Source organism: Strix uralensis, unplaced genomic scaffold, assembly GCF_047716275.1.
Source record: "Strix uralensis isolate ZFMK-TIS-50842 unplaced genomic scaffold, bStrUra1 scaffold_219, whole genome shotgun sequence".
NCBI lineage: Eukaryota > Metazoa > Chordata > Aves > Strigiformes > Strigidae > Strix > Strix uralensis.
In genome coordinates, this window is record NW_027436828.1 from 116,835 (window position 1) to 133,990 (window position 17,156).

General features: G+C 71.1%; 1 protein-coding gene across 5 annotated transcripts; it reads left to right on the forward strand.

The window, feature by feature from the left end:
* Positions 1-853: 853 nt before the first annotated feature.
* On the forward strand, positions 854-16,852 carry MAST1 (microtubule associated serine/threonine kinase 1). Of its 5 annotated transcripts, XM_074857504.1 has the most exons (28): positions 854-995; positions 1,415-1,446; positions 2,219-2,307; positions 2,809-2,884; positions 3,126-3,204; positions 3,557-3,747; positions 4,213-4,288; positions 4,830-5,036; positions 5,827-5,928; positions 6,901-7,030; positions 7,632-7,699; positions 7,781-7,866; positions 7,966-8,053; positions 8,135-8,174; positions 9,324-9,462; positions 9,544-9,676; positions 9,754-9,919; positions 10,670-10,771; positions 10,856-10,978; positions 11,235-11,344; positions 12,351-12,478; positions 12,630-12,817; positions 12,893-13,069; positions 13,597-13,826; positions 14,444-14,566; positions 14,796-14,932; positions 15,018-15,187; positions 15,428-16,852. In XM_074857504.1, exons 1-28 carry the CDS (start codon positions 957-959, stop codon positions 16,108-16,110), a joined length of 3,912 nt encoding a protein of 1,303 aa, XP_074713605.1. In that variant the 5' UTR covers positions 854-956; the 3' UTR covers positions 16,111-16,852. The 5 variants fall into 5 exon arrangements, with proteins under 5 accessions (XP_074713605.1, XP_074713601.1, XP_074713602.1 ...); XM_074857500.1 differs by having other exon boundaries at positions 7,966-8,174; XM_074857501.1 differs by having other exon boundaries at positions 3,584-3,747; positions 7,966-8,174.
* The last annotated feature ends 304 nt before the right edge of the window (positions 16,853-17,156 follow it).

The window sequence follows — 17,156 nt, forward strand, 5'->3', positions numbered from 1 at the left end:
CCCAAATCCACTTTTTTCCAGGGTGGGGCCTGGGCAGTGACAGACCCGTTTATTCCCCGTGTGAAGGTGGGGGGGTCACAGGGACGGGGGGGGGCAGGCGGTGGCTGTAGCTTTTGGGGGGTCGGTGGGGTTGGGGGGGGGTTGCACAGACCTGCTGGAGTCTGGGGGAGGGGGTGGGGCTCCCTGACTTGTTGGGGGGGTTGTGGCCCCCCCTATGATCATGTGTCCCCCCCCATGGGGGGAAGGGAACTCAGGCGTCCCCCCCGTGTCCACACACCCCCCCCCCACTCCCCCCCCACCCCGTTAATCGTTCCTGGCCGGGCGCCTGGAAATCGCCGTGTCCTCAATCCCGGGGATTAGGGGTCTAATCCGGGGGGGGGGGCCGGGGGGTCACTGGGGGGCCCCTGAACCGTGTGTGTCCCCCCCCCCCCCATCCTCCAACTCCTTTGGGCACGTTTTTAGGGGGGTCACGGAGCTGTGATGTCACTAATGAGGCGGGGGGGGCTCGTGGCGGGGGGGCAGCTCTGCCATAGTGCCCGAATATTAACCGGGGGGGGGGGGAAGCACACGGGGGGGGGCGGGAGCCCCCCACCCGCACCCCGAGGGGACCCCCGTGTCCGGGCCGCAGAGCGCGGCCGGTTCAGCACCGCGGACAGCGCCGGGGGGGGGGGGGGGGGGGGGCGGTACCGGGGGGGTGTCCCGGTATCCCGGGGGGGTCCTGGCAGCGCAGGGTTAACCCCCCCCACCCCCCCCCCTTCCCCAGGGTGGGGCCGCCCCCCCCCCCCCTCTCCGGGCCGCCCGGGTCCCCCCGCCGGGGCGGGGCTGGGCGGGGCCGGGGGGGGCGGGGCGCTCCCGGGGGTCCCGCGCGGCGGAGGATGGCGGCGGGCGGCTGAGGGGGGGCTGCGGGCACCGGGGGCGCGGGGGGGGGGGCCGGGACCCCCCGCACCGGCAGCGCCATGGACGACTCGGGCGTGATCCGCCGGCGGCGGCTGCAGGTACCGGGGGGGCGTCGGTACCGGGGAGGGGGGGGTGGAAATCGGTACCGGGGGAGGGGGATTGGTACCGCGGAGAGGAGGCCCGGTCCGGGGGGGTCTGTACCGGGCAGCGCGGGTACCCGGGGGGGGGGACACGCAGCCCCGGTACCGGGAAGGTCGGTCCGGGCGGGGTCGGCACCGGGGGGGGGTGATGCGGGCCCGGTACCGGGGGGGCTGCAGGGCCGGGGGAGGGGCCGGGGCAGCCGGATCTGGGGGGTTTAGACATAGGGGGGCCCCGGGGGGGGGGGGGATGGAGCCGGCGCCTGGGCCCCCCCCAAGCGCTGCTGCGGGGGCCGGGGGGGTCTGTCCGGACGGATCGGGGGGTGCCGGGGGGGTCGGGGGGCTCCGGGCCGCCCCCCACCCTCTGCCCCGATTTGCAGAAGGAGCTGCCGCTGCCGCGGAAGAGCAGCAGGTGAGGCCCCCCCGCGCCCCCCCGCGCCCCCCCGCTGCCCCCCACTGCGCCCCCATTGCACCCACAGCCCCGGCCCCGCCCCCCGCCCCGCCCCCGGCCCCGCCCCGCTGCAGCCGCCGCCGCGTCCTCCCCCCCCCCCCCCCGCCCCCCCCCGCCCCGCCGAGGCGCCGCCGCCCCGGAGCCCCGGCCCCCCCCCGGGCTCCCGGACCCCCCGATGCCGATCCTGGTGGGCAGCAGCATGTTCCGCCGCACCAAGAGGTAACCGGGGCCTCGGCCTTCCTCCCCCCACCCTCATCCTCCATCTCATCCCCATCCTTCATCCTCAGCCTTCATCCCTCTCCATCACCACATCATCCCCCCTCCACCCTCATTCTCAGCCTTCATCCCCCTCTGTCCTCATCCTCATCCCCATCCTCATCCTCCATCCTCATCCTTCATCCTCGTCCTCTCTCATCCTCATCCTCACCCTTCATCTCTTCTCCACCCTCCTCCCTCCTTCATCCCCGTCCTCCAGCCCTCAGCGCTCCTTCTTCATCCTCCATCCCCGCTCCCCCTCGGCCCCATGAGCCCCCCCCGGCCCCTGCCCCCCCCCCCCCCCCCGACACCCCCCCCCCCCGGAAGGTGAGGGGGGGGAGGGGGGCTGTGGGTTCCCCCCCAGGGCACCTTTAGGTGTCGTGAGCGCATTCGGGTGTGAGGACACACGGGGGGGGGGGGGGGCCCGTGCGTGAGAAGGGTCCCAGCCCCCCCCCCACGGCCCCCCCGCCCCCCCCAGCTGCCGCACGAGCAACCGGAAGAGCCTGATCCTGACCAGCACCTCCCCCACCCTCCCGCGGCCCCACTCGCCGCTGCCCGGACACATCGGTGAGACCCCCGGACCCCCGGTGCCCCCCAACACCCCTCTGGTGTCCCCAACCCCCTCCCAAGGCCCTGGAACCCCCCAATTCCCCCCCAAAACCCCCAAAAGGGCCCATAAACCCCCTCAAGGACCCATAAGGACCCCCCCAAACCGCTGGGACCCCCCCCAAGGGACCCATTGCCCCCCTTGGGCCCCCAGAACCCCCAGGCGTGGGGATCCCCCCCCAGAGACCCATTGGGACCCCCACCCAAGGGACCCATTGCCCCCCCAACCCCAATAACCCCTCTGGCCTCCCTGGTACCTATAGGGACCCCCAAAGCACCTGGAGGCCCCCCCCAGCCCCTGGGGTCCCTCTTGGACCCCCCCCCCTCCGCCTTTTTTCCCCTGGGCTGCATCCGTTTGGCTCTGGGGGTGGGGCCTGGCAGGGTGGGGGTGTCAGGGCGGGGCGGTGGTGATGTCACCCCCGTGTGTGTGTGTCCGTGTCCCCCCCCCGTGCCCCCCCGCAGGCAGCAGCCCCCTGGACAGTCCCCGCAACTTCTCACCCAGCAACCCGGCCCATTTCTCCTTCGCCTCCTCCCGCCGGTAAGGGGACCCCTGTTTTTGTGGGGGGGACCCCCACGCGTCTGGGAGGGGGATCCAGGTGGCCGGGGGGGGACCCAGGTGTCTGGGGGGCGACAGCTATGCATTTTGGGGGGGGGGGGGGGGGGCAGTGATCCAGAGGGACCCAGGCCAGCACCTGGGTCCCGTCCCCGCTCAAGGATGTTGGGGGGGGTCTCCCGGATGCCTGGGTCCGCTGACCCCCCCCCCCCACCCCGCACCCCAGTGCTGACGGGCGCCGCTGGTCACTGGCCTCGCTGCCCTCCTCCGGTTATGGCACCAACACCCCCAGCTCCACCGTCTCGGTGAGTCGGGGGCCCCGGAGCCCCCCCCCCACGGCCAGGGGACCCGCTGGGGCGTCCTCCCCATGGCGGGGGGGTGGCTGATGGGAGGGGGGGTGTCACGGGGGGCGTCTGGCTGTGGGGTTCGGGGTGGGTCGCACCGATGGGGGAACCCTGGGAGGGGTCGGTAGGTGGCCGGGGGTCCCCGTTGGGTGCAGCGGGGAGTGTCATGGGGGGGTCCATGGGGACCACGGTGGGTCCATGTGGGTCAGCAGGTCCCCGTGGGTGGCCATAGGTCCTTGTGGGGTGCAGTGGGGGTCCCACGGGGAGGGGGGGAGGTCTGTGAGGGTCCATGGGGCGCGGTGGGGGTCCGCAGGGTCGGAGGGGTGACGCGGGCGCGCAGTCCTCGTGCTCGTCGCAGGAGCGCCTGCACCAGCTGCCGGCACAGCCGACGCCGGAGGAGCTGCGCTTCCTCTCCCGCCACTTCGGCAGCTCCGAGAGCCTGGCCGAGGAGGATGGGGGGGCCCGGGGGGGGCCGGCCCCGCGCCCCCGCTCTCGCAGCCTCAGGTGGGGCTGGGGCACTCAGGGGTGGGGGACACGGAGAGGCTGGGGGGGACCCAGGGATTTGGGGGACCCCCATGGGGGAATCGGGGCACTATGGGGTTGGAGGGGGGAGCAGTGGGGAGACCGTGGGGGGCACCCATGGGGCTTGGGGACACCATAGGGCTGGGGGGAGGCAGGGCTCTGGGGACACTGTGGGGGAATCGGGGCACCCTGGGGGTGGGGACACCATGAGTCTGGGGTGACCCAGAGCAGGGGGGGGGACCGGGGGGGGACCATGGGTCACTGTGGGGTGGGGGACAGCAGAGTGATGGGGACACTGTGGCCATGGGACATCGGGGGGGTGGGGACACTGTGGGTCCCCATGGGGACACTATGGAGGGGTACTGGGGTTCCCATGGGTGCTAGAGGTGGGGATGCTGGGGGGGGACGCTGCGGGTCCCGTGGGTGCCAGCGGTGTCCCCCCCCCAGCCCTGGGCGCTCGCCCTCGTCCCACGACAACGAGATCGTGATGATGAACCACGTCTACAAGGAGCGGTTCCCCAAGGTGGGCCTGGGGGGAGGTGGGGGGCTGGGGGAGCTACAGGCTCTTGGAGGGTTGGGGGCGCATTGGGGTTGGGGGTTATGGAGCTCTGGGGGGGGTCTCAGGCATCTAATGGGGACTGGGGGAGCATAGAAGGGTCTTGGGAGGGTCCTGGCAGGGTTATAGGGGTCTTGGGGGCGTTATGAGGTATCTGTGGGGGTTCAGGGGGGCTCGGGGGGGTCTGAGGTGGCTGTGGGGCACTGAAGAAGGTTATGGGGTCTTGGAGGGTCTTGGGGGCGCATTGGGGTTGGGGGTTATGGAGTTCAGGGGGGTCTCGGGCAGCTAATGGGGACTGGGGGAGCATAGAAGGGTCTTGGGGGGGTCCTGGCAGGGTTATAGGGGTCTTGGGGGCGTTATGAGGTATCTATGGGGGGTCAGAGGGGCTCAGGGGGGAGTCTGGGGTGGCTGTGGGGCACTGAAGGGGGTTATGGGGTCTTGGAGGGTCCCGGGGGGGGCTGCGGAGGTGTTGGGAGCCGTGGGGAGCCCGTCCACTTGGGTCCCGCAGGCGACGGCGCAGATGGAGGAGCGGCTGGAGGAGTTCGTGCGGGGCTGCGGCCCCGGGGGGACGCCGCTGGCCGACGGCGCCCTCAGCTTCATCCAGCACCAGCTGGTCGAGCTGGCGCGCGACTGCCTGGCCAAGGCCCGGCACGGCCTCATCACCGCCGGCTACTTCTACGAGCTGCAGGAGAACATGGAGCGGCTGCTGCAGGACGTGAGCCGCGGCGCCCAACGGGACCCAACGGGGACTAACGGGGACCAACAGGACCCAGTGGCACCCAACTGGGCCCCAAGGGACCCAAAATGGCCCAGCAGGACCCAATGGTGCCCAATGGCACCCAACAGAGCCCCACGCAGGCCCAATGGGACCCAACGGGGACGAACTGGACCCAGTGGCACCCAACCAGGCCCCAAGGGACCCAAAATGGCCCAACAGGACCCAATAGTGCCCAATGGCACCCAACAGAGCCCCACACAGGCCCAATGGGACCCAACAGGGACCAACGGGACCCAGTGGCACCCAACCAGGCCCCAAGGGACCCAAAATGGCCCAACAGGACCCAGTGATGCCCAACGGCACCCAATAGAGCCCCACACAGACCCATTGGCACCCAAGGGAGCCCAAAGAGGCTCAGTGATGCCCAACAGGGCCCCAAGGGACTCAACAGCACTAGTGGCACTCAACAGGGCCCAAGAGGATCCAGTGGGGACCAACAGCACCCAATTGGTCCCAACGGGGCCCAATGGCACCCTCAGCCCCTAATGGGGACTCACCAAGGCCATACAGGGCCCAGTGGGAACCCTCAGCACCCAAGGGCACCCAATGGGACCCAAGAGGACCCCCAGGGGCCCAGTGGGACCCTGCTGAACCCAACGAGACCCAAGCAGATGCCCTGGGGTCCATGGGATCCCCCAACAGGACCCCCCAGGACCCCACATGACTCCCCAGCATCCCCCAACCCCCAGGTATTCTGGGATCCCCTGACCCCCCCGTGTCCTCCCAGGCCTACGAGCGGTCAGAGTCGGAGGAGGTGGCCTTCATCACCCAGCTGGTGAAGAAACTCCTCATCATCATCTCCCGCCCTGCCCGGCTGCTCGAGTGCCTGGTGAGTCCCCCGGGACCCCCCCAATCCCCAGGGGACCCGGGTGTCTGGGCCCTGTGACAGCCCCCCCCCAGCATCCCTCCCTCCCCCCCCCCCCCATCCCATTTTGCACCATCCCAACTGCCCAATCAGACGAAGCCCTTCCAGTCACCCTGACAACGCCCTGGCCAATCCCCGCGCACAGCCAATGGGGAGTCAAGGCTGTTGTTGCCACGGCGACAGCCGTGTTGCCGGGGCAGCGCCATGGTGACGCGGCGCATCCCGGGGACCACCGAGACAAAGGCGGGAGGGGCCGGTGGGGGGGCACGGAGGACACACGTGTGTGCGCTCCCCCGTGACTCTCGGGGCACGCGATGACATGCGTGTTCACCCGTGTGCTCTGGTACACGTGTGTGCGGTGGTGCAGGCGCAGCGACACGTGTGCGCACACGTTTGGGCTCAAACCCAAACCTTAGAGCGGCCTCCCAGGACTTGAGGGGGCTGCAGGACAGGGGGGAGGGACTCTTGGTCGAGGGGGGGGGGGGGATAGGACGAGGGGTGACGGTTTTAAGCTGAAAGAGGAGAGATTTAGACCAGAACTAAGGCGGAAATTCTTCCCCGTGAGGGAGGGGAGGCCCTGGCACAGGCTGCCCAGAGCAGCCGTGGCTGCCCCCTCCCTGGAAGGGCTCAAGGCCAGGTTGGACGGGGCTTTGGGCAACCTGGGCTGGTGGAAGGTGGCCCCATGGCAGGGGGGTGGGACCGGAGGGACTTTAAGGTCCCTTCAACCCAAACCCTCCTGGGATTCTGCACACTCACGCGTGCACAGACCCGCGTGCACCAGCACACACGTGCACCAGCACACACGTGCACCAGCACGCGCTCCCTCTGTCTGCTGGTGCCTTGTACCGAGCTGGTGCACGTCCCCGTGCGCACACGTGTGACGATGCGTGTTCCCCCCCCGGGCACGCGCGTGCCCCCGGGGCCGTGTCGGCGCAGGAGTTCGACCCGGCCGAGTTCTACCAGCTGCTGGCCGCGGCCGAGGGCCAGGCCCGCGAGGGGCTGCTGAAGGCCGACATCCCCCGCTACATCATCGGGCAGCTGGGGCTGGCGCGGGACCCCTTCCCCGGTACACGCGTGTGCGAGCGCCCGCGGGGCAGGCATGGGGCTTGCGCACGCCTTGGGGGGGGCTGAGACGTGCGAGGGGCATGCACACGCGTGTGGGAGCGTGAGGAGGGGGAGCCTGGCCGGGGGGGGGGTGTGGGGTGTGTGGGGGCTCTGCGGGCCTGGGGGGGCTGCACGTGTGTGCGGGAGCGGGCGGGGGGTCACGGGGGGTGGGCAGGGGTGCGGGAGTGTGCGCGGGGGGGGTGTGCATGGGGGGGTGTATGCTGGGGGGCCACATGTGGGACACCCCGTGTCCCTGCAGACATGGGACACCCCATGTCCGCACACACCTGTGACACCCTGTGTCCCCACACACATGTGGCACCCCGTGTCCCTGCACATGTGTGACACCCCGTGTCCCCGCACATGTGTGACACCCCGTGTCCCCACACATGTGTGCCACCCCATGTCCCCACACACGTGACACCCCGTGTCCCCACACATGTGTGACACCCCATGTCCCCACACACGTGACACCCCGTGTCCCCACACACATGTAACACCCCATGTCCCCACACACATGACACCCCGTGTCCCCACACACGTGACACCCCGTGTCCCTGCAGATGTGGTACATCTGGAGGAGCCCGACAGTGGCGGGAGCAACACGCCGGAGCCCGAGGAGGGGGCTGAGGTGGGCGCTGGGACAGGGTCCCTCTGTGTCCCTCCCTGTGTCCCCCCTCCCCGCATCCCACGTCACCCCGTGTCCCCCCAGGGCCGCAGCGCCGTCCCCAGGGCCAAGAAGCCGCCGGGCGAAGGCGACTTTGAGACCATCAAACTCATCAGCAACGGCGCCTACGGGTGAGCGGCCCCGGATAACGGGGTCCCCCGCGGCGGGGCAGGGAGGGGTGGCGGCCGCGGGGGTCCCCGGCGCGGGGTGACGCGCGGCTGTGCCGGCAGGGCGGTGTACCTGGTGCGGCACACGGCCACGCGCCAGCGCTTCGCCATGAAGAAGATCAACAAACAGAACCTGCTGCTGCGCAACCAGGTGGAGCAGGCGTTCGTGGAGCGCGACATCCTCACCTTCGCCGAGAACCCCTTCGTCGTCAGCATGTTCTGCTCCTTCCAGACCCGCCGCCACCTCTGCATGGTCATGGAGTACGTCGAAGGTGGGCGCGGGGCCGGCGGGCGTCGTGGTACGGGGCTGAGCATCGCGATACGGGGCTGGGTGTTGTGGTGTTATTGTACCAGCACCGGCGTGGCCAGCAGGGACAGGGAAGGGATCTGACCCCTGGGCTCGGCACTGGTGAGGCCGCCCCTCGATGAGTGGGTTCAGTTTTGGGCCCCTCACCCCAAAAAGGCCATTGAATGACTCGAGCGTGTCCAGAGAAGGGCAACGGAGCTGGTGCAGGGTCTGGAGCACAGGTCTGATGGGGAGCGGCTGAGGGAACTGGGGGGGTTTAGTGTGGAGAAGAGGAGGCTGAGGGGAGACCTCCTGGCCCTCTGCAACTCCCTGAAAGGAGGGTGCAGAGAGGGGGGAGGAGTCTCTTGAGCCAAGGGACCAGTGGCAGGACAAGAGGGAATGGCCTCAAGCTGCGCCAGGGCAGGGTCAGACTGGCTCTTAGGAAGGATTTCTGTCCAGAAGGGGCTGTTGGGCGTTGGAATGGGCTGCCCAGGGCAGGGGGGGAGTCCCCATCCCTGGAGGGGTTGAAGAGTCGGGTTGACCCAGCGCTGAGGGATCTGGTGGGGTTGGGAACGGTCAGGGTGAGGTTCATGGTGGGGCTGGAGGAGCTTCAGGGGCTTTTCCAACCGAGGTGGAAAAAAAAAAATTTAAAAAATGGGGCTGGGCATCACGATATGGGGCTGGGCACTGCGATACAGGACTGGACCTCGTGATGCTGGGCTGGGCGTTATGATACTGATGCTGGGCTGGGCGTTATTATGGGCTGGGAGTTGTGATATGGGGCTGAGGTTGTGATATGGGGCTGGCGGTTGTGATATGGGGCTGGGTGGTACGATGAGGGGCCGGGCGTTGCAGTACAGGGTTGTGTGTCGCGATACGGTACAGGGATCACAATGGGAGCTGGACGTGGTGGTACGAGGCCGGGCAGGGCCTTGGGGCTGGTTTGTGTCACAACAGGGTGTTTATGTCACGACGGGGCGGTTTTACGTGCAGACACGGTGCTTTACACCTGGGTGGGTGCTCTGTGTCCCACTGGGACGCGCTGGGGGTGGTGGGAGATGCCGTGACGCCCACTGCTGTGTGTCCCCGTGTCCCCCCCATGTCCCCCCCCCCGCCCCCTGTTCCCCCGTCCCAGGCGGGGACTGTGCGACGCTGCTAAAGCACATCGGGGCGCTGCCGCTGGAGCTGGCCCGGCTCTACTTCGCCGAGACCGTCCTGGCCCTCGAGTACCTGCACAACTACGGCATCGTCCACCGCGACCTCAAGCCCGACAAGTAGGCTCAGACCCCGGGGCGGGGAGGGGGGCGGGTTTTGGGGGACGCCTGGGTCCCCGCCGGACGCCTGGGTCCCCGCAGCCTGTTGATCACGTCGCTGGGCCACGTGAAGCTGACGGACTTTGGGCTCTCCAAGATGGGGCTGATGAGCCTCACCACCAACCTCTACGAGGGCCACATGGAGAAGGACGCCCGCGAGTTCCGCGACAAGCAGGTGGGTGTGGCCGGGCCTGGCCGGGGGGGGCACGGTGGGGTGTGACTGGTGCTGACCCCCCCGGTGTCCCCCCACAGGTGTGCGGCACCCCCGAGTACATCGCGCCCGAGGTGATCCTGCGGCAGGGCTACGGGAAGCCCGTGGACTGGTGGGCGATGGGCATCGTCCTCTACGAGTTCCTGGTGGGCTGCGTCCCCTTCTTCGGGGACACCCCCGAGGAGCTCTTCGGGCAGGTCATCTCCGGTACGGGCGGGGGGACATGGGGGGGGCCACGGGGCCACGGGGCGGGTCGTCTTGGGTACGGGGACAGGGACATGGGGGAGACAGTGCAGGTTGTCTTGGGTACAGGGACAGGGACACAGAGGGACGGGGGGGGCAGGGCAGTTCATCTTGGGTACAGGGACACAGGGGGACAGGGGGGGACAGGGCAGTTCATCTTGGGTACAGGGACACAGGGGGACAGGGCGGGACAGGGCAGGTCATCTTGGGTACAGGGACAGGGACACGGGGGGACAGGGCAGGTCATCTCAGGGATGTGGGGGACACGGGGATGGGGCAGGTCATCTGTAGTACAAGGATGGGGCCATGGGAGGGACACGGGGACATGGGGACATGGGGACACAGAGCGGGTCATCTCGAGTATGGGGACACAGGGGGACATGGGGACATGAGGACATGGGGACGTAGGGCAGGTTATCTCGAATATGGGGACACGGGGGGACACGGGGACACGGGGACATGGGGACATGGGGACATGGGGACACAGAGCAGGTCATCTCAAGTATGGGGACACAGGGGGACATGGGGACACAGGGGGACACGGGGACACGGGGACACAGAGTAGGCCATCTCGGGTACATGGCGATGGGGACACGGGGCCAGGGCGGTGACCCCTGGTACGGGGGTGGGCACAGGGCCGTGGGGACGCGGTGGGGTGGCAGCCGTGTCCCCGCACTCACGTCTGTGTCCCCCCCCGTCCCCCCGCTGTGTCAGACGAGATCCTGTGGCCGGAGGGGGACGAGGCGCTGCCCCCCGACGCCCAACACCTCATCTCCTGCCTCCTGCAGCCCGACCCCCTGCGGCGCCTCGGGGCTGGTGAGACCCCCGCGCCCCCCCCCGCCCCCCCGGCCCCCCCTCCCCGGGGTGCTGCCCCCGCTGACCCCAGCCCGGTCCCCGCAGGGGGGGCCCAGGAGGTGAAGGCTCACGGCTTCTTCGCGGCGCTCGACTGGACGGGGCTGCTGCGGCAGAAAGCGGAGTTTGTGCCGCACCTGGAGTCCGAGGAGGACACCAGCTACTTCGACAGTGAGGGACCCCCGGGACCCCCCCGCGACCCCTCCCAGGGGATGCTCCCTTGGCACCACCCCCCCAGGACTTCCAGCCAGGGACACCCCCCCCACGGGACCTTCTAACCCCCCCCCCACTCACAGAACCCCCCCAGGAATCCCCCCATGGACCCTCCCAGGGACCCCCCCGTGGGCCCCCTCACCCCTGGGCCCCCCCCGGGGTCACTCTATGGGACCCCCACCCCACGTCCCCCTTGTCACCGCCCTCCCCGCAGCGCGCTCGGACCGGTACCCCCACGTCACCTCCTACGAGGACGAGGACACCACAGAGGACGAACCCGTGGAGATCCGGCAGTTCTCGTCCTGCTCCCCCCGCTTCAGCAAGGTGGGGCGCGAGGGGACGGGGGGGGCGGGGACACGCAGGGCTGGGGGGGGACGGGGGGTGGGGACACGGGATGCGCGGGACCTCGTGCAAACCCTCACGTGCCCCTCGTGCGATCCCAAACGCGTGACCCCCGTGCGATCACAAACACACAACTCTTGTGTGATCACAAACGTGCAACCCTCGTGCGATCCCAAACGCGTGACCCCCGTGCGACCACAAACATGCAGTCCCTCGTGCACTCACAGACGCGTGACCCTCGTGCACTCACAAATGCGTGACCCTCGTGTGCTCACAAACGTGCACCCCTTGTGCGATCACACACGGCCCCTCGTGCGATCCCAAACGCGTGACCCCCGTGTGATCACAAACACACAACCCTCGTGCGATCACAAATGCACGGCCCCCGTGCGATCACAAACACGTGGCCTCTCGTGTGATCACAAACGTGTGACCCTCATGTGATCACAAACACACAGCCCTCGTGCGATCACAAACGCGTGACCCCCGTGCGATCCCAGACACACAACTCTTGTGTGATCACAAACGTGCAGCCCTCGTGCGATCACAAACGCGTGGGCCCCATGCGATAACAAACGTGTGAACCTCGTGCGACCACAAACACACGGTCCCTCGTGCAATCACAAACGCGTGACCCCCGTGCAACCACAAACACGCAGTCCCTCGTGCACTCACAGACGCGTGACCCTCGTGTGCTCACAAACGTGCACCCCTCGTGCGATCACACACGGCCCCTCGTGTGATCACAAACACGTGACCCTCGTGCACTCACAGACGCGTGACCCTCGTGCGATCACAAACGTGTGACCCTCGTGCGATCACACACAACTCTCGTGTGATCACAAATGTGCAGCCCTCGTGCGATCACAAACGCGTGACCCCTGTGCGATAACAAACGTGCGCCCCTCGTGCGATCACAACCACTGGCCCCTCGTGCGCTCACAAGCCCCCGTGCGAGGCCGTGGTGCGAGGCGGTGCCGCCGCGCAGGTTTACAGCAGCCTGGAGCAGCTCTCGCAGCAGCAGGAGCCGAAGGCGCCCAAGGGGCGACCGCGGGACGAGGGGAGACGCGACGGCTTCGCCCGCGACCGCGGCTGGCGCACGGCGTCCCCCGAGCTGTGAGCGGGGTCCCGGGGGGGGGACACGGGGGTCACGCTTGGGTACCCAGCGTTGGGGACATCACCTGGGTCCCCTGGGGTCTGCCCGGGGGCCTGGGGGGGGGGGGTGTGGGGTGGTCAGACCCCCCCCCAAACGCCTGGCTCCCTGCAGGAAGCGCCCACCGGCAGCCGAGGGGGCCCCCCCCGAGGGCGAGGGCAGCCCCCCCCCGGGTGCCCGTCGCCGCTTTTCAGCGCTGCTGGAGCCGGGGCGCCCCGGGGCCACCCCCGAGGAGCGGTTGCCCCCCCGCAACGGGGCTTCCCCCCGCGATGGACCCACAGATGGACCCAGCGAGGAGCCAGGTCAGTCCCAGACGCCCTGCGGGGGGGGGGGGTTGTCCCGGCCACTCGGGGTCTCACCAGCCGGTCCCCCCCCAGGGGAGCGACCACCACGGGCCGGGGACCTGCCCCCGCCCCGGGCCGAGCTGGGGCTGCGGCGGCCGCGGCACCCGGGGGTGGCCCCCGAGGCGGGGGGTGACAAGCGCAGCCCCCGCGGTCCCGGGAAGGTCACCAAGTCGGCATCGGCCACCGCCCTCTCCGTCATCATCCCCAGCGGTGGGTGTCACCCCCGGGACGCCAAACCCCCCCTCCCTGGGACCCCAACATCCCCTTGGGATCCCGCCCCCCACCCCCCTTGGTGGGCAGCCTGGGTGCCTGGGTCCCCGGGGGGGTGGTGGGGGTCCCCTGGACACCGAGGTCCCCAAGGGCGGTGGCGCGGGTCCCCTGGACACCCGGGTCCCCAGGGGGGGTGGTGGGGGTCCCCTGGGTGCCTGGGTCCCCGGGGGGGGTGGTGGGGGTCCCCTGGGTGCCTGGGTCTCCCCAGGGGGGGTGGTGGGGGTCCCCTGGACACCCGGGTCCCCAAGGGGGGTGGCGCGGGTCCCCGGGGTGCCTGGGTCCCAAGGGTGGGGGACCCCAGGTCACTCGGGTCCCCCCGGGGGGTGGGGGGTGGATGGGTGCCCGTGGATGCCCGGGTCCCCCCGGGGGTGGGTGGGGGTCCCCGTGGGTGCCTGTGTCCCCCCGGGGGGTGGGGGGGTGCCCCGGCCGCCCGGGTCCGTGGGTGCGTTGCCAGCGGGGGGGCGCAGGGGAGGCGCCCGGCTCCTCGCCCCTGGGCAGCCCCATGTCCCCGCGGTCGCTGTCCTCGGACCCGTCCTCGCGGGACTCGTCCCCGGGGCGGGAGCTGGCCCCGGCAGTGGCCGCCCCCCGCTCCCCCATCGCCATCCCCCGCCCCGGCAAGAAGTTCGGCTTCACCCTCCGCGCCATCCGCGTCTACCTGGGGGACAGCGACGTCTACAGCGTCCACCACGTCGTCTGGGTCAGCGGGATGGGGGGGGACGCGGGGGGCGGGGGGGGGGACATGGGGGCGTGGAGGGGGGGGGGGGGGGAACGGGAGCTGTGCCCACCGCATTGTGTGGGTCAGCGAGGGACTGTGGGACCGATGGGGACATCGGGGGGACGTGGGGGGGACATTGGGGACATCAAGGGGACATTGGGGACATCAGGGGGACATTGGGGACAGCAAGGGGATGTGGGACATTGGGGACATCGGGGGGACGTGGGAGGGACATTGGGGACATCAAGGGGACATTGGGGACATCAGGGGGATGTGGGAGGGACATTAGGGACATCAGGGGGACATTGGGGACAGCAAGGGGATGTGGGACATTGGGGACATCGGGGGGACGTGGGAGGGACATTGGGGACATCAGGGGGACATTGGGGACAACAGGGGGATGTGGGACATTGGGGACATCAGGTGGCCATGGGGGGACGTTGGGAACATCGGGGGGATGTGGGGGGACATCGGGGGATGTGAGAGGGACATTGGGGACATCAGGGGGATGTGGGGGGGACACTGGGGACATGGGGGGGGACGGGGAGGGGCGGGGCGCGGCGGCCCCAGTGCATTGTGGGTAACGGCGGCGGGCGCAGCACGTGGAGGAGGGCGGCCCCGCGCACGAGGCCGGGCTCTGCGCTGGTGACCTCATCACCCACGTCAACGGGGAGCCCGTGCACGGGCTGGTGCACACCGAGGTCGTGGAGCTCATCCTCAAGGTCAGGGGTCACGGGGGGTCACGGGGTCACAGGGGGTCACACAGTGGGAAAGGTCAAAGGGGTGAGAGGTTGTGGTGGGGTCATGGCAGGGTCACGGCCGGGCTGTGGGTCCTGCTGGGGGGGCGGCGGGGAGGTGGGTGCTGGCAGGGAGGTGGGTGCTGGGTGTGGTGGGGGCTGGGGGGCGGTGGCCCCAGGGTCGGGGCGTGGCCGTGACCCCCCGGTGCCCCAGAGCGGGACGAAGGTGCTGGTGACCACGACGCCGCTGGAGAACACCTCCATCCGCCTGGGCCCCGCGCGGCGCCGCAGCGCCCGCGCCAAGATGGCGCGAAGGAACCGCCGGGGCGGCGCCGGGAGCGGCCACGAGAGGTGGGGCCGGGGAGAACGGGCCGGGGGGTCCCGAGGGGGTCCCGGGGGGTCCCGGGGCGCTCGGTGACACCCCCCCCCCCCGCAGGCGGCGCAGCGCGCTGTTCCGCCACCTGGCCCGCCAGGCCTCGCTGCTGCACACGAGCCGCTCGCTGACGTCACTGAGCCGCTCGCTCTCCTCCTCCGACAGCCTCCCCGCCTCCCCCACCCACGCGCGCGCGCGGGACCCCGCCCTCCCGCCGCGCGCCGCCGAGACGGGTACGCGCCGCCATGGCAACGGGGGCGGGGCGAGGGGCGGGGCCATGGGAGCGGGGCGGGGCCTCGGGGGGTGAGGCGGGGCTACGGCGGCCGGGAGAGGGGCGGGGGAGCGGGGCTACGGTGGCCGCAGGGGATCACGGCGGGGGCGGGCGGGCGCTTCGCGGAGGCCGGTGGCCGGTGGCGGCGGGAGGCCCCGCTCGGCCCCGGTGCCGCGGCGGCGCTGACCCGCGGCCGGCGCAGGGGCCTCCCCGCCCAGCAGCTCCCCGGGCTCCAGCGCGCCGCCCTCGCCGGCGCCGGCCGGGCCCCACCTGCGGCCCAGCTCGCTGCAGGGCCTGTCCCCGAAGCTGCAGCGGCAGTACCGGGCGGCGCGCTGCAAGTCCGCCGGCAGCATCCCGCTCTCGCCGCTCGCCCACACGCCCTCGCCGCCCGCCGCCTCGCCCCCCGCCTTCCCCGCCAAGCTGCACCCCAAGGCCGCCGAGTCGCCCCGCCTGGCCCGCCGGGGCCCTCCCGAGAAGGCGGCGGCGGCGGCGCCGCGCAAGCACGGCCTGGAGGGCTCCCGCAAGGACTTCCCGGCCGAGCCGCCGCTGCAGAGCCTGGCCGAGTGGGACGGGGAGAGCCCGGCCGAGGGGCCGCCGCCCGCGCCCCCCCCCGCCCGCCGCCTCGGCCGCCAGGAGCTGCCGCTCCTGCTGGGGGGCCCCCCCGGCGCCGAGGCGGCCCCGCCGGGGCCCGACGAGCCCGAGCGGGCGGCGCGGGGCCCCCCCAAGGCGCTTAGCCCGGTGCAGGAACACGAGCAGGCCCGGCGGGGGGGCGCCCCGGGGGGGCCGCCGGTGCCCATCGTGGTGGTGGGGCCCGGCGCGGCCCCCGGGGACGGGGACGGGGCGCTGGGGCCCCCCCGGGCTGCCGGGCCCCCCCCCAGGCGCTGAGCTTCCCCCCTCCCGCGGCTGTAAATAAGGGGGGGACCCCCAGGCATGCGGGGCCCCCGCCCGCCTCGGCCGGGGAAGCGGCTCCCAGCCCCCCGGCTCCTCCCCGCGTCCACGAAGGGTCAATACTGTGACACCCCCACCCGGCCCCCGGCGCGATGGCACCGGCCTGGCAACCCCCCCCTTGCCCCAGGGGGCCACTTCCCCCGCCCCCAGTGTCCTGTTTGCCCCCAGTTATTGCCCCACTGATGTCACAGCGATGATGTCACAGGCGGGGCGGGAGGGGCGAGGACACGGCTCTGGTGTCACTCGGGGAGGGGGCACAGTGACATCCCGGTGGCGGCACCACTGGGGAGTGGGGGATGTCACAAGCGGTGGCGGTGTGGGACTGATGTCACAGTTACGATGTCACTGGCGGCGCAGGAGCGGTGATGTCACAGCCGGGAGCGAGCGGGGCCACGGCTCTGACGGAACCGAAGGTGGTGGGGGGCGATGTCACAGCTGCGGTGACACTGGGGGGGGGCAATGACCGGTGCCGGGCGGGTCACCGAGCGGGGCTGCCGCGTCCCCGGTGCGCGGTGATGTCACCCAACAGCGGCGGCATCGCGGCACGGAGCAGGTGACATCACCGACCCCCCTGTGACATCATCACCCCCCCCCCCGTTCTCGCTATGCAAACGCCCCGCCCCCAGGGCAGGGGGTGCCGGGGGGGCTCCGGGGACCAATAAAGCCTGTACAGCACCGACCCGCGACCTCTGCCTCGGTGGGGACTCGGGGGGGGGACACACACGTCATCGCGCCGCGGCCGCCGTCCTGGGGCCCCCCCGGCCCCCCCAACCCCGCCCTGTCGCCCCCGGCTCTGTCCGGGCGGCCGTTTGGGGGTCTCGCAGCCTTGCGTGTCCCCCCCCCCCCGCCCCGAGTCCGGGCAGGCGCGGGTTAACGCCCCGCCCCCCGCCCCACCCCCGCCCCACCCCCCGGGACGTCACGGCCGGGGGCTCCTCCGGGCCCGTTCGCCGCCGCCGAGCTCGCACGGTGCGGGGGGGGGGGGG